We start from the raw sequence: 17,529 nt of genomic DNA on the forward strand, positions 1-17,529 counted from the left end.
CTTCATAATTAAAGAGTTTAGATGTAAAACTAAAGTAATTCAGAGTATGTTTGGTGCAAAAACGTGTGGCGGTTAATGAAACCAGACATTTGAATATGGAGTGATGGGTATACAGGGTGTGAGGTAGAGCAGACAGCAGGACATGAAACCAGAACCAGGACCAGAACAGGACCAGGGCACCAGCAGTCAAAGAGGACTTCCTGGCCAAACAGGCTGGATGCTCTACTGCTACTTGATAAGTTGGACCTGCAAGGAAAACAGACAAGTGGGATGGTGTTCATCAAATTTCTTTTTTTTTTGCATGTTTGTCACTCTTAAATAAATTTAAATATTTGATCATCAAATAAATTTTAATATTAGTCAAAGACAACACAAGTAAACACAAAACGTATTTTTTAAATGAAGGTTTTTATTATTAAAGGAGAAAAAAAGTCCAAACCATGTGGCCTTCTGTGAAAAAGTGTTTGACCCCTTGTTAAAACATAACTTAACTGTGATTTATCACACCAATCACATCAATTTCTTTATCCACCCAGGCCTGATTACTGCCACACCTGTTCTTAATCAAGAATTCAATTAAATGGGACCTGCCTTACAAAGCAAAGTAGACCAAACGAGACTCAAAAGATAGACATCATGCCGATATCCAAATAAATTTAAAAACAAAAAAGAAATTAAGTAACCAAGATCTATCAGTATGGAAAAGGTTATAAAGCCATTTTTAAAGTTTTGGGACTCCAGCAAACCACAGTCAGAGTCCTTATCCACAAATAGTGAAAATCATGGTGAACAGTGGTTACCACAAGAGTGCAGTGTTGACTCATCCAAGAGGCCAGAAAAGACTGAGCAAAAAGAAAATTAAGGCTCAGTTTAATTGTGCCAGACAACATCTTGACGAACCCCAAAACGTTTGGGGAAAATACTCTTGGGACTGACTGTTAGGAATGTTAGGCTATCCTTCTGTAACTTCAAGCTGAAACAAACTTGGATTCTGCAGCAGGACAATGATCCAAAACACACCAGCAAGTCCACCTCTGAATGGCTGAAGAAAAACACAGTGAAGACTTTGGAGTGGCCTAGTCAAAGTCTTGACCTGTATCCTATTGAGATGATGTGGCATGACCTTAAAAAGGTGGTTCATGCTGGAAAACCCTCCAACGTTGCTGAATTACAACAATTCTGCAAAGATGATTGAAGCCAAAATTCCTCCACAACGCTGTAAAGACTCATTGCAAGTTATTGCAAACGCTTGATTGCAGTTGTTGCTGCATTATAAGGGTGGCCCAACAAGTTAAGTTTAGGGGAAAACACTTTTTCACACAGGGCCATGTAGGTTTGGATTTTTTATTCTCCCATAATAATAAAAACCTTCAAGTAAGTTCAAAAGTTGACCGGCATCCAGTCCAGGTATTTTCTTCCAATTACTATTTCAAATTTTAACCCCAATTTCTCAATTAGGAAGGCCACTTGATGGACCGCATGGTGTCACATCCAGCGGGCATTTCTGCCTTGCATTCAGTGTTTCTGGGAAATGACTGACCTGCAGACGAGTGACAGGAATGACTGCTGCTCCTCTTCTACGACTCCTCATCATCTGAAAGATAGGGCTCAGGATACCTGACAGACTCCTGGTCATCTGCTAGATAGGGGTCAGGATACAAGTATGGCTGCTGGTTGTCTGCTAGATATGGATCAGGATATGAGGCCAATTCCTGGCCATCCACTTGATATGGATCAGGATGTGTGACCGGATCCTGCTGGTCTGCTAGATAGGGCTCAGGATACGAGACCAATTCCTGGTTGTCCGCTAGATAGGGCTCAGGATATGAGATCGACTCCTGGTTGTCTGCTATATAGGAATCAGGATACGAAACCAACTCTTGGTTGTCCACCAGATAGGGATCAGGATACCAGACCAACTCCTTGTTGTCTGCTACACAGGGATCAGGATCTGAGACCGACTCCTGGTCATCCGCAAGACTGGGGTCAGAATCTGAGGCCGACTCCTCGTCATCCGAAAGATTGGGGTCAGGATTAGAGACCATCTCCTGTTCATCCACTAGATTCGGATCAGGAAAAGATACTGGCTCTTGGTACACCATAAGATTGTGGCTAGGATAAGAGTTTGACTCTTTATCATCTGCTAGACTTGGCCCAGGAGCAGCATCTTCAGCTGGTTCTGAACTGTGAATAAGAAACATTTAAAGATGTTACTCATCATTTATTTGCAAAATGTTGGTTAGGACATGTTAGGACATTCAGAACATCAACAGCATTGTCTTATATAAACACTAGGATGTATAATTATGTTACAGTGCTGTTTACTGACTACAGCTTATCATTGATTATTGGCTATTATCCCCTACAAACTCCAAAAGATCAGTTTGGAAGATCTGGGACTCCATCCATCCTTGTGAAATTGGATGTTCAACGTCCTAAGTGACAGACCACAAGTGTGCTAATTGTAGGCATCTGTAGCTCTACCATGACGTTTGGTGATGACATTGTTGTAGTGGGTCTAATCTTGGACTATCACAAGAGGGCCTACCTAGAGGTGATTGAACACCTAGCAAAATTGGTGCCAATTTTTGATCATCAGCAAGACTAAGAGGCTAAGCTTTAAGTGCCATAGAGTTCACCTTTTGTATGACATCCTGTCATGGTTCTGCCACATTTTACCCTACCCTTCAAGGTGCTGCACCTTACTTCTACTTCACCTTCTGTCACAAGGAACATCACAGCCTAGTTTAGAAACAGTATCAAGCAGGACAAATGAGCTCCTAAAAAGGTGGTAAAAAAAGTTAACTTCCTAAACCAAGGCAAGGAATATTATAAAAGACCTCAACTATCCCAAACATGGACACTTCTTTATGTTGCGGTCAAGGAAGCTCTTTTGTACTCTAAAGGCCTACAGAGTGAGTACAAGGTAGAGCTTCTTCCCACAGGTCATTTGGGCTCTGAACCAGAAAAGTAAATAGGACTACCTCACATACTGTATGGTCATACACGTCTTTTACAGATGCAAAACACTTAAACACTTGCTTGGTTGCACAGCATTATTTTGCAAATCGACCTTTGCACATTTTTTACATTAAACTCAACTTTTGATGTCTACATTACACACAAACTATGAGAAGTTCCTTTAGGATGTTTAACAGTCCTTCAATTTGAAACTGCAGAGGAACCCCTTAAGCTTTTTTAAGGACCCTTCAGGAAATGTTTTTCCTTAAATGTTCTTCAACGCACCTTAAGGGATTCCTCCACAAGTACTCCAAGTAGTTCATAAGAGAGCTTATACTTTTAACAGTGTAGTGTGACTGGGGTTGGTGCTATTGGCTTTTGTCAACATACAGCTCTGGAAAAAAAAATCTGTTTATTTGATTTTGCTATTTATAAGTATATGTTTGAGTGAAATGAGCATTGTGGTTTTATTCCATAAACTACGGACAACATTTCTCTATGTAAAATATAAAATGGCTAAAGTAACAAAAAAAGATGCAGGGTTTCTGACCTCAAAAAATGCAAAGAAATCAAGTTCATATTAATAAAGTTTTAAGAGTTCAGAAATCAATATTTGGTGGAATAACCCTGGTTTTTAATCACAGTTTTCATGCATTTTGGCATGTTCTCCTCCATCAGTCTTACACACTGCTTTTGGATGACTTTATGCTACTCACTCCTGGTGCAAAAATTCAAGCAGTTTAGTTTGGTTTGAAGACTTGTGATCATCCATCTTCCTCTTGATTTTATTCCAGAGGTTTTTAGATTTGGTAAAATCTTAAAACGTATTACTTTAAAGTGGTCTCAATTTTTTTTCCAAAGCTTTCTTTAAAAGGTTTCTCAAAGCACCATAAGGGGTTCCTGCACAATTCCAAATTGAAGAACCTCCTGAACCTTCCTCATGGAACTTTAAACTTTTTACTGGGTAGGATGCCTGGGTTTGGTGCTAATGGCTCCAAGAGGTGGGATATACAGTACATATCATACATCAAGGAAACAGACAGTTGTCCTTCCTTGGAGCACTTTTGGTGCACTGTTTAAAAACGTTTAGGGGTTCATCAATTCATCAATTTTAAACGGTGAAGAAACCCCTTAAGAACCCCTGAAGAACCCTCAAGAAAATGTTTTTAACAGTAAATGTTACCTTAAGCACCTTAAACCTTCTTGAAGATTCCTTGAAGCACAATAAAAGTTTCTTCAAGGAATTCATATTTTCAACAGTGTAGGTACTGTTCTCTAGCCATCACAGTCTGCTTCTTTTTAAACTGTTTCAGATTGGTACTGTTTTTTTATGCCCATTTTTTTCAGGTACTTCAAGAACTGACTTTTAATTTTCTGCCTAAAATATCTACAGAGAACAATACCAGGGTTAAGCTGACTCTTACATTACTGTAGAAAATGTCAAATATACCTGTCTTCAGCTGATTCATCTGCTGTCCCGCTGATGAGCATCTTGCAGATGCAGCAACACTGAGATAACATTAAAACAAACCTGTCTCTAAATTTACACAATAAAAAACTGTATCTCTTTTGATCAAAAGAAAGAAAAACTAAACAAAGTTTCTGATTTCGGAAAAGGATTCATGTGGGCTGCTGCAGTTGAGGTTACCGGTAGAACAACAAGAGTTTACAGTCATGTGAAGCATCTATAAACTCCCATGGCATGCAAATCAGTTATAGCCAGTTCATGAGAATATTGATTAGCCTGTCCAGGGTTTATCCCTTCTTCCACCTGATGGCTGTTGAGATTGTCTCGGGTTTCCCTGTGACCCAGAATAGATTCATCAGGTTTGAAGATGAATGTATCAACACTATATTGTAGTTCCTAACTGATGGCATATTTTATTACCAAATTTAATATAGCCACAGATCATATTATTATTGGTAAAGTGTATAAAGTATATTTTTTAAGAGTATACTTAACATGGAATAGCACACACTTTTTTTTATTTAAAATATAAACTTAAATGCATACTCAATGCACTATTTTGGAACAACTTATGGCAACTTAAGTATATTTTAGTTGTAATTAAGCTATATTTAAACAAAATATATTAAAGCTTTGAGTACTTTTTTCAAACTTAGGTACCTTTTTTTAATACACTTGAAGTCCATTGTAAATTAACTACTTTGTGTATTGCACATATTGTGTGGACCTTAATGCTACTGGGGGTTGGACAATGAAACTGAAACACCTGGGTTTAGACCACAATAATTGTGGTGGAAACAGGAGAGTTGAGGTGCACATTGAATTCTGCCGTGATTTGGGCAGCTGTGGTTTTATGTTTTTTTAATACAATCTGGGTTAGAACCTGAACATCCCTTTCAGACAGCTTCCTCTTACAGCGTCCACAGTTAATCCTGTTGGATGTGGTTGGATCTTCTTGGTGGTATGCTGACATTACCCTGGATACTGTGGCTCTTGATACATCACAAAGACTTGCTGCCTTGGTCACAGATGCTCCAGCAAGACGTGCACCAACAATTTGTCCTCTTTTGAACTCTGGTATGTCACCCATAATGTTGTGTGCATTGTAATATTTTGAGCATTGCAACTGTGCTCTTACTCTGCTAATTGAACCTTCACACTCTGCTCTTACTGGTGCAATGTGCAATTAATAAAGATTGGCCACCAGGCTGCTCTAATTTAGCCATGAAACCTCCCACACTAAAATGAAAGGTGTTTCAGTTTCATTGTCCAACCCCTATATATATATTGATATTCTATCAAAACAGTGTATAATATAAAGCATTTCTTAAAAAAACAGTTTATGGAATTATTTTTTATAAAATATATTCAATTGAAAATGCACTTTCAGTATTCTTTATCTAATTTGAACATTCTTTTTTAATTTGAAGACTCTGTGACACTTTTTCATTCCACAGGATGATGCCACCACCATGTTTCACAGTTGGGATGGTGTGTTTAGGGTGATGAGCAGTGTTACTTTTCGGCTCATACATAGCATTCTAAAAAACTTTCTTTGTGTGGGTCTAGCATTTAAAATCTAAAAAAAAAAAAACATTTAATTTGTGATTGTAACGTGACAAAATATGAAAAAGTTCAAGGGGTATTGTTTCTTTGTCAAGTGCCTGTATTGATCCTTTAAAGCTACTGTTAGTTCTGTTTATTGTGGTTACAGCTTTTGTTAGTGAAATGAGAAGGCTAAATTTAACTCCTACTGTGACGGAAACACTTCCTCCTGAGCGGGGAACAGTAGTGAGTCATCACCAGCTTCAGACAGGTCACCACTACTGGATTAAAACCTGTCCTTCAAATCCATGAGCTTTTATTTGTCTTTCAGTTTGTAAAGAATAAAGAAAAGCCTTTTATTTCACTCAGGGTGCTTTCACAGATAAAAGTCCAAGACTGTTTTAATTGTTTTGTTGTTTGTTAGTTATGTTTGGCTTTGTGTTGCTTTGCCTGATGTTGTGACGAACTTAAGCTCTCTGTCAGAATCCGACTCCCCTTATCCTCAGATTTCTTTTATTTATGTTTATAAATAATGATTAATCTACTGTTAGAGTAAATAAATTAATTCCCAGTCCAAGCGTTTGAGATCATTACACTGTTTAAGATCATTACACAGCATCCCAATCAGTCTTTTACTAGGAAACTCCAAAACCTTCATGTTGTTTTGTTTTTTGTTTTGTTTGAACTATTCAGAGGTGGATTTGCTGATACGCTTCAGATCATTATCCTGCTGCAGAACCCAAGTAAGCCTGAGCTTATGGCCACAAACTGATGGACTGACATTCTATATCAGGATCTCCATCAGGACAGAATGTATGGTTCTATCAATTACAGCAAGTTGTTCAGGTCCTAAAGCACTACCACCACCATATTTTACAGTAGGTATGAGTTGGTAGATCAATTAAGGTGTGGAGGAAGGACCATCAGATCAAGACAATGTCATGGCTGTCCCAATCTTAAGTCCTGAACCCCAGTACAAACCTCAAGACGAAGATGATTTCAAGCCATCAAACCAAGCTGAACTGCTTGAATTTTTGTGCCAGGAGTGGAATAAGGTCGCCCAAAAGCAGTGTGAAAGATTGGTGGAGAGCATGCCAAGATGCATGGAAGCTGTGATTAAAAACCAGGGTAATTCCTCTAAATATTGATTTCTGAACTCTTAAAACATTAGCATTCATGGTTTGAAAAGTACTGTACCTTTTATCATTGTTTTGACCATTTCTCATTTTACTTATCACTCTCTCTCTCTCTCTCTGAATATATATATATATATATATATATATATATATATATATATATATATATATATATACAGAACAGGAAGAAGGAAAAGGGAGAGAGAAAGGACAGGGTGTTTCCTGGTGTTTTAATTTAGTCTGCCTAATTCCTAATTTTACTATGATTTGTCTGCTCCATTGTTGTCCTTTGTGGATAATGTTACTGATATTCAAAAGAGGAGCTAAATTGTGCCACTAGTGCAGAAACACATTTGGTTCCCAAAGCTCTCTGGATCTATCCACCATACCTGCTAAGTCTAATATATTAATTCTAAAAAAAAAAAAAAACAGTTCTTCTGGCCACGTCACACATCTTTACGTACTTGCGTCACACGTACAGCCTCTAAAAGAGGATCCGGCTTAGTTTTACTGAACGCAAAAATCAGCTGGCGGAGCAATGGAGACTTCAGAAGGGGAAACTCAGAGCTCAGTAGCTCATTCACTCATAGTAAAAGCAAAGAAACGAAGGAGTGAAGTGTCTGACTAAGCACACTCACTCTATCTCTCTCTGACTGAACATAACCTGGAGTCGGATTCATCTGCTCTGAAAGGAGAACACAACACACCCGCCCAGTTTAAAATGATTCTTCCGCCTGCTCGGTGCTAAATTACCCATTCTCACCAGAGAGGGCCCTAAATCCCAAAACTTGTGTTTTTTAGGGTGAAACAGTTCCAGCAACACACATAATTGCACGATTATGAAGCTAGTGAAATAAAACATTAAAAGAAGACTCAACACATCAAGTCAGTAGTAGGAATTTAGTAGTATTTAGGTATTTAGTAGTTTGTTTACTATAGCACACACCAGAGGGCTCTACCACAAAGCAGGACTGCAGGTTTAGTGAGCTAACAGGCTATGAAGGAATACAAGGAGTCATGTAGTAAACCTAAAAAATACTTTGTGAAGTATTTAGGTGACTCTTCTCTGGGGTTAAGCTGTTAACTTGCAGTGTTTGAGGCTGGTAACTCTGATAAGCTTATCCTGTGCAACAGAGGAAACTATTGCTCTTACTTTACTGGGATGGTCCTGATAAAAATCCGGTTCCATCATAACATTTTTCAATGTTTTCTGACTGCACTTGTACTGTACTGTATTTTTTTATTTCTTTCCTTAGTTAATCAGTTCTTGCTTCTCATAATATGGATTAGAACAAATGACTCCATTTTTTATTTACTAAATCATTCCAAAAAAAAAATCTTTATACTTTGTTTATTTTAGCATTTATCTAAAATGCACAAAATTATATAATATAATCACTGCAGCTCAGTACACAATACTACTCCATGTGTATTGTGTAGGAATGCTGTTTTCTGTCTGGAATGCACAGAAAAGAAGACTCATATATTTAATTCATATAAAATCTATATAGCAAATATAACAAATCCTGTTCACCTCAAATATTTAATAGTTTTTTTTTTATTTCCATTGCAGTGAAGCCTGTGTGTAATATTGAATATTATATTGAATATTCACTTTTTATGTCATAAACCATCCCTAAACAGTCCATAAAATATAAGTAAAATATTTTTAAATAACGTTAAATAAGTAAAACATAGCCTCAATTGCTCAGTGCAGTGGGCGGGATCAAGCTACTGTTTTATTGGTTTTATAAACTTGTTGATTGACGGGTTCATGGTCTATTCTGATGGACAACAGCTCTTAAATAGTGTCATGTGCAGCAAAACATTTAAAAATAAAGAAAATACATGATGTCCATTGTAATGGATGAAGGGTCTGAAAGGGTTAAAGACATAAACACTTAAGGGACACATATGAAATTACCTATTAAACTAAAATAGTTTTTATCCTCCACAATCCCCTGATCTAAACCTGATGAACTGAGATTTATGATGAGCTGGAGCTTCACAGCTTGATGAAAAAAACAGCAACTATTGTTCAGCACCTCCAGGAACTCCTTCCTTCAAGACGCTGAGAAAACTATTCCAGGTGACTCTCCCTCCTCATGAAGACAATGATATTAAAATACCAAGACTGTGCAGATCAGTACAAAATAATTCTACATGTGTTCCTGTGTAGAGTTAATGATTTAAATATTATATTTTCAATGTAAAAATTATAAAATAAAAATAAAACACATTAAATGGGAAGAGGTGTGTCCAAACCTTTGATACTGTACTGGAACTATAGTTGTTGTGTTATTTTTTTTGTTTTAATCTACTGCAAATACCACTTAGGACTATTGGAATTACATTTGCAATTATTAATGACTAAGCATTAACAGAAGCTATTTTGCAAACCATCTTTACATGCTTTGGCAGCAGAAAAAAAAACTGTAAGTCTACAATTTTTTTGAACTCAAACAAATTATGCCGGTTTTATGTAAAATTGGATATTTCCAAACAATAATTAACTATTTTAAATTAGGTGAACAGCTCTGTAAAAAATAAGAGACTACTTAAAAATGATGAGTTTCTTTGATTTTACCAAATTGAAAAGCTCTGGAATATAATCAAGAGGAAGATGGATGATCACAAGCCATCAAACCAAGCTGAACTGATTAAATTTTTGAACCAGGAGTAAAGGCATAAAGTTATCCAAAAGCAGTGTGTAAGACTGGTGGAGGAGAGCAAGCCAAGATGCATGAAAACTGTGATTGAAAACCCACCAAATATTGATTTCTGAACTCTTAAAACTTTGTGAATCTACTTATAGATACAACTGAGGATAATCACCTTCATTAAGCGATTTATTCATAGCATTTTCTTTCTTCATCTAATTTAATATGAGTATTTCAAAATTTTTATTTTAAATGTTTTGGTAAATCCATTGCATCTCTTCACTCTTTAGCTAGCGTGGCTGCGTGGAGTCCTACTCCGACTGAAGTTTATTACAAAAAAAAAGCAAATTCATTTCAATTCCATGAAGGCATGGAAAAGTCATGAACATGCATGGAAATGTATTGGTTAAAACGTGTATGAACCCTGAATCAGATACAATTACATTTTTAAATGAGTAACCAGTAATCACACAGTTACACAAACAGCTTTATTTTTCTGTTTTTTAATCTCCATCAAGCTACACAACTCCAACACTTCAAATCGTTGATTACCCAATAAGTTGATGATTTGATGCTGTACAGATATCAACAAACAATACAACACATTTTGATTGGTACAGAATGGCATGAATAATAATGTGTGAATGTCAGTCATGCAAAAATGATGTCAGTAATCAAAAATAAGAGGGTTTTGCACATTTTTTGTCAGAATGCAAGCAATGGTTTTAAATGCTAAGTTTAAAATTATATATTACAAAATAAATAAAAAACGGACACAAAACAGTTAAGCTCACAGTGAATTGTTACATATTCTTTTCTATAAATCTATATATCTGTAAAAGTCCACATCAAGTATGATTAAATCTAATCAGACTTTCACTTTACTTAAAGGTTACATGTCTACAATATCTTTACTGTGTACAAAGCAACAATGCAGTGTTGTGTCAACATTTTGTGCATTGTTTACTATGTTTTAGTATTCACTGTCCTTTTTCCCATTACTTGTTTGTGCCTTTTGTATAGTTCCATCACCCGCAATGTATTACACTCCACCTCATTCTACACTATTGCATCAGTATCAGTTACACTTTGTTTACATTAATACATCAGTACACCTCTGTTTCAATGATAAACCCCTCATCCCTAAAATGTGGGATATGTTTTTCATCCAAACTTAGTCCAGAAAGTGCTTCAGCCATTAGGAATGTTGGACACGTCCCTAAAATAAGAAAAAAAAAAAAAAACACACTCATAAATCCCAATTGAATTATTATTTACTATTTACTACTATTTAACTACAAAATAGTCTTATAAAGCCCTATCTGGATGGGATTAGTTTCTCAGAGGGACCTCTGTAAAAAATATTTCACAATTTAACTCAGTGATAAAACTCTTGCGTCCGAACTGCAATTGAAAAACTGGAGGACCAGTAAGTTTTTGGACTTTCTGAGTCACGTGACATCACGTTCAGTAGCTCCTCCATTTCCACGTGCGCTGAAAGTGTAAATATGGTGCGTGGCAGTGGACAAATAGCTATTTTATTAAACGCGAGGTGATTAAAATCAAAAAGAGATGTGAATCTGAACAGGACTAAAATTGGCAGAGGACCATGGAGTTCAGTGAAAAACAGTAGATAAAATTTAATAATAACTACGGTGCATAGCAGTGAACAAATAGCTATTTTATTAAACATGAGGAGAAGAAACTGAGAAGATGTGAGTCCGGACGGGACTAAAATTACCGGGTTCAGTGAAAAACAGTAGATAATTCAGCCTGTAATTTCTCAGAGGACGTCTAAGAAAAACACATACATGTTTGTTCTGGACGGAAATAAAATTACAGAGAACTCCCAATAAGTATTAAGTATTATCTGGTTAAATTAGATAGATTAGATAGTACTCTAGATTAAGTTTAGGGTTAGGACTAAGCATAGGTTTAGAGTTGAAGATAAGATTAGGCCCAGGATTTGACACAGTTAAAAAGTTTTAGATTGTGCTGCACGATATATCATCGTTGTCCAATGAAAAACACTTATCTCCAAACCAGCAACTTTACAGGAACATGTAAACTTTCAATAGAAGTCAATGTAAAAAGAGTTTATTTCAGGTAATTTTGAAGAGTTTTTATTGGTGCGTTCATCAAGAAATGTTGGCAGAGTGTAAGGACAATTTGTCTGTTCAAATTATGTAGAAAACTAAAAATCAAATCAACAAAAATGGAGATAAGTGTTTTTAGGAGGACAGCGATGATATTAATTATTAGATTATTAGATAAACAGTCATTCCATTTATTAATGAGACAAAAATGCAAAAATAAAAGATTACAAAAAAACAAGCATTTCTTTCATTATGGTTACAGATTTAAAAGTAAGAAAATACCGCACCATCTCTGTTGCGCTCTGTGGAGGTGGCTGAGAGTTCTCCGCTGCCTCTTGACCAGAACAAGTGCAACAATAAACAATCATGGCTAAACCAGAGGAGACAGCCAGAGCAATCAGACCTGCAATCTGAAAAAAGAGAAACAAACCATTAAAGAGCTAAAAATGTAGCATTTCAGTAGAAAGCATTTCAATTAAACAAAAGAAAACATAATAAACATTTACACACAGACATTTATTATTAGTCTCTCATACAGCATGCAAATTAATTATAGTTATATCGTTATATAAAGTCTTACCTGTGATTGTGCGAGATACAGCTGAGTTTGACCTTTGTCCTTCGATGCCTGTAAACTTTTGCCCTCACACCATTTCATTGGAGGCTTTTCGTCGTCCGAGAAATAGCTTCCATTCCAGTAGGTGAACCCACAGGCCACATACTGACCATCCAAAAATAATAAAACCACCCACACAGCTGGAGGAATCAGACAAGAAAGCAAATTCCTGATATACGTGCATCCACACGAACACCGCCAGCCGTGTTTACACGGATTCGTCACATACACGATTATGGTCAGCGCGAACAGAGCGGGCCCGATGAACATGAAGGTGGCAAACAGCGTGTTCACTTTAGGGTTGCAGGGGCAGGAAAACTCCAGGTCCGCCACCTTCTCCACTCCCAAAATGATTAAGCTGAACGGAACTGAGGTGCGTAGAGGCGACGTCAGTATGTTTTTTTTAATATCTGAAAAAAACCCTTTTATTAGCGAACTCATCTTTTCAGCTGGAGATCCGTCTCATCCACAGGTCCACTGATTCTGTGTTTAACCTGCCTCTGGCAATCTATATATGAAGCTACTGTAAAAACCAGTTCATCAAGCCAAACGCATGAACAAGTTTCACTTTCTGCTCATTTGCATGGATGGCGCCATTCCCTCTTTCCGCAAACTTCTCATCGGGATTAAACGATTGACGTGATTTAAATAGGAATTTTGCACTGTTCTAAAAAGGGTATTGTAAAGTGTATCAACAGTGGTTGCTAGGATGTTGCTAGTGTACTAATACCATGGAAACATGAGGGCACACACACTAAATCATACTTTCATTCCTGTAAGGGAAAAATAGCAAAAAGAGTTGCAATATTGACCCCCCCACCAATACAGTACTGAACTCTGTACTACAATACACAAAGTACTGGACCCTTTCCAACAGACTCGCACTAAACACCCAATTCCTGCACTACTGCTATACTTGCACTGTCAATACTCACTTTAATTTCCCATAAACTGTGAACTTTAAGAACTTTACGCACTTATTCACTTTACCAGCCTTATATATATATATATATATACCATATACCATATTTGCACTACTGTTATATACTATTTATACTGTCATTCCATCTCAATCACCATCAATATTGCACTATTGTCTTCCGTCTTACGCATGTTTATTGTGTCTTGTTGTATTGTACATATAGTGTCTCCCACTCTTTTATATTATATATCTATTTCTGTTTTTTTTTACTTATATTTATATATCTATTTCTCCCCCACACTCCTGCACCTTGTTTTTGTCTCATGCATGTCTATTTGTGTCCCTGCTGTATTTTAAAACATAGTGTCTCCCATTCTTTCTTTTATTATGTCTATTATCTGTACTTGCTGTAAAATTGGGAAGGAGAGTAACGCCATTTCAATTCTCCGTATGTCCTGTACATATGCAGTATTGACAATAAAACTACTTGACTTGAATATGAATATAAATAAGAATCAAAAAGTGAAAGACGAACAATATAAAACGCAGGAAGAATACTTTACAATTTTTTAAATAAAGTAAGCTTTTATGTAAAGGTAAATGGCTGAATATAGTCAAAATTTAGATTCCCAGCTCCCTTTTATCTCTCGGTCGGTTGTGCAATTCAGGAAATGCCATTGCCATAGTCTGTAGTAAAGGATACACAGCTATGCGCAGGGGCGGATTTTACCATCACGCAAACCTCTGCTGGCCAAAAGGTTGGCAAAAAAAAAAAAAAAAATGAAATACATTATTTATTTTTTGTTTGACACCAAAGAGACACCGTACATGCAAGTGAAGCTAGGCGAGGTAGACTGAGGTAATTTCAGCACAACTGTAAAACAAAATTAGGGAAAGGAAGTCCAGCACAGAAAACTTGACAAAGCTCACCAATTTTTTCGCAGCAGCAAGAAATTCAGAATGATTCAGAATGCAGCAGCACGTTTGGTCTTCAACCAACCAAAACGGGCACATGTCACTCCGCTGCTCATTGAGCTCCACTGGCTACCGGTTGATGCTCGCATCAAATTCAAAACTCTTACAATCGCCTACAAGGTGATGACAGAACAGCTCCTTCCTACCTGCACTCGCTCCTGAAGGCTTGGGGACACACCCATTAGAGAGTTCAGTCACACCCCTCAGCACCTCTACATCGCCAAAGAGTTCACCTCAATTCAACAAGTAGTTTATGTTGGAGAATAAACTCAACAATGTAACACTTTCACACATTTATGTTTAACTCCAGAAATTTGCTGTGTTTATCTCTTGCCTGTCTGGTGAGTTCTTTGGTCTTCATGATGCTGTTTGTTCACTAGTGTTCACTCACAAACCACTGAGATCGATACAGAACAGCTGTTTATATTTATATATATTTATTATTTATATATATATATATATATATATATATATATATATATATATATATATATATATATATATATATATATATATACTGAGACTTAATTACAAATGGCTGAACTATTAACTAATTAGGTGACTTCTGAATTTCTGGGTCATTTAAGGGTTTCAGAGTAAAGTAAAGTAAAGTCTGAATTTTTTTTTACAGATTATTCAATTAAAATTTTACAAACCATGTTTCATGGTTGTTGTTTTATTCTATAAACTATGAAAAACCTAAGGTTAAAATTTAAAGTTTTTAATCACAGTTTTTATGCTTCTTGGCATGTTCTCCTCCACCAGTCTTACACACTGTTTTTGGATAACTTTATGCTGCTTTACTCCTGGTGCAAAAATTCAAACAGTTCAGCTTGGTTTGATGGCTTGTGATCATCTATCTTCCTCTTGATTATATTCCAGAGGTTTTCAATTTGGTAAAATTTAAGAAACTCATCATTTTTAAGTGCTCTTATTTTTTTCTAGAGATATTTGAGCTAAGTTTAAGTTCAAATACATACTTTTAATTTGGAAAAAGTGTAAAAATAATCCAAGGGGGTTTAACTGTAGCTAATTAAACAGTTAAACTTTGTACCTGTCAGTCTTCATCCTCTCATCCTTCTTCTCCTCTGCAGATGAGAGCAGTGCCAGAGGTTCACAGCACATAGGAATATGAAGCAGATGATGGACAACAGAAATAACCAGAACACCTTAAAGAGAAAAAATCAAGTTACCAAAAGAACAAAATAATATTCTCATCAGAAAATAATGATTATTGTGGTTTTTGTTCTGAAAAACAGCATAACATTAACATCATTGTGTTTTGTGTGGGTTTTCTACAGCAATACACATAAAAGAATATTAAGAAAAAAAAAAATGAATTCTGTGCAAACCTTTGAAGGCGTCGTACAAAACTCGTAAAATCTTCTTCCAATTTCAAACAAGAACCACCTCAAGAAGTTCATCTTTAAAGGCGAAGGCATTCAACTCACGGCCATTTTTTTAGATCTGCTTTGGTTTTCTTAAACCTGAAGATCAAAGCAATGAAGAAGCTGAGCAGGACATCCAGACCTGAAATGGGTGTGGCCAAAGAAGAGATACCTTCAACCAACCTCTGATCCGAGACCTCCTCCTCACAATCAGGATAAAACCAGGCTGTTTGAGAAGCGACACAAAAACAAAAGTGCAGCAGCAGTTCTGCTAATGTCTGATCCTCATGAGTGCAGCCTGTGCTGCTGTGTTGGGTATTTTATGGCCACCACAAAGAGACGTTGGCCGATGTTTTAGAGAACCACCAGCAAAAGGAAGTCCGCTGAGAGGCAGCGATCTCTCAGAGGTGGTTTAAAAAAGAAGAACAACCTAGTTCTTGACAGACTTGTGGTCTTACTTAAAACATGTCTTACATGTTCCTGGAAAGAATCTTGCAGACCTGTACTCACACTGAAAAAATGATGAGTAAAATTGACTTAAAAAAAGTTTCGCCACTTTCTGCATTTGCTTTTTTTTTAAATAAATTTAATTTCATGTAAATTTAAGTAACTTCAACTCAGTTTCAAGACGTAAATGTTACATAGAGTAAATAAGTGAACTGAATTTCAGTCAATCCTTTCTTTTAGTAAACTTTACTTAATTTATTTTTACTGAATCAATCTTTTCTTTTAGTACCCTTTTCTTACCATATTAAACTCATAAAGGTCTTGTTAATTATCAGTTGAGCTGGATCAGGTGTTTTGACAGCAGAGTAAACACTAAATTGTGCAGGAAAAAGTGAAATGAAAACGTTTGGGCACCCCTGATAATTTTTTGTATGATTTTTACATTATAAATTATTTAGTTGAGTTATTCAGATCAGCAATTTCAATGAAAAATATCATATAGCAGACGAATACAGTGATGTTTGAGATGTGAAATAAAGTTTGTAGGATTTACAGAAAGTGTGCAATAATTCTTTAAACAAAATTAAGCAGGTGCAGAAATGTGGGCGCCCTGTCATTTTATTGATTCGAAAACATTTAGCAGTAATTATTAAAACACAAACTTTGTTTGATAAGCTGATTGAACCTTGACCTACATACTGTAGGTGAATCTTTTCTGAAGAGTGGCAACATGGGAGCCTCAAAACAAAACTCTCAAATGACTTGAAAACAAGACTGATCAACATCATGGTTTAGAGAAGGGGTATAAAAAAAGCTATTTCGTCACTGTGAGGAACAGAGTGAGGAAATGGAAGACCACAGGCACAGATTTAGTTAAGGCAGTGACTGAAGTGACAGAACAAGAAAATGATGAAAGCAGTCATAGCCAACCCACAGACCTACAACATCATCACTGTGCATCGTTCAGATATTCAGCGCACTTTACACAAGGAGAGTCTGTATGGGAGAGTAATTAATTAATGCAGAAAAAGCCTTTTCTGAGCACACGCCATAAACAGAGTCGCTTGAGGTATGCTAAAGCTAAAGCACATTTATACATGCCAGCTTCATTCTGGAATAAGGTGCTGTGAACTGATAAATCTAAAATTAAGTTATCTGGAGGGCGGTGTGCATGGAGAAGTCTTGTTAAATTTGAGGGTCGCATGGATTTGAGTCAACATCAGCAGATTCTTGAGAACAATGTTTAAAAATCAGTGAAAGTTAAAGCGTCGGGGCTGGATACTGCAACAAGACAACGACCCTAAACACTAAACAC

General features: G+C 36.4%; 1 protein-coding gene across 1 annotated transcript; it reads right to left on the reverse strand.

The window, feature by feature from the left end:
• Positions 1–859: 859 nt before the first annotated feature.
• LOC103023543 (uncharacterized) lies at positions 860–15,545 on the reverse strand. The gene is made up of 2 exons (XM_022668224.2): positions 15,434–15,545; positions 860–2,184 (listed from the first exon to the last, which is right to left on the reverse strand). The coding sequence occupies exons 1-2, from the start codon at positions 15,502–15,504 to the stop codon at positions 1,578–1,580; spliced, it is 678 nt and encodes a 225-aa protein (XP_022523945.2). The 5' UTR covers positions 15,505–15,545; the 3' UTR covers positions 860–1,577.
• Positions 15,546–17,529: the final 1,984 nt, after the last annotated feature.

Source organism: Astyanax mexicanus, chromosome 23 (genome assembly GCF_023375975.1).
Source record: "Astyanax mexicanus isolate ESR-SI-001 chromosome 23, AstMex3_surface, whole genome shotgun sequence".
Taxonomy (NCBI): domain Eukaryota; kingdom Metazoa; phylum Chordata; class Actinopteri; order Characiformes; family Acestrorhamphidae; genus Astyanax; species Astyanax mexicanus.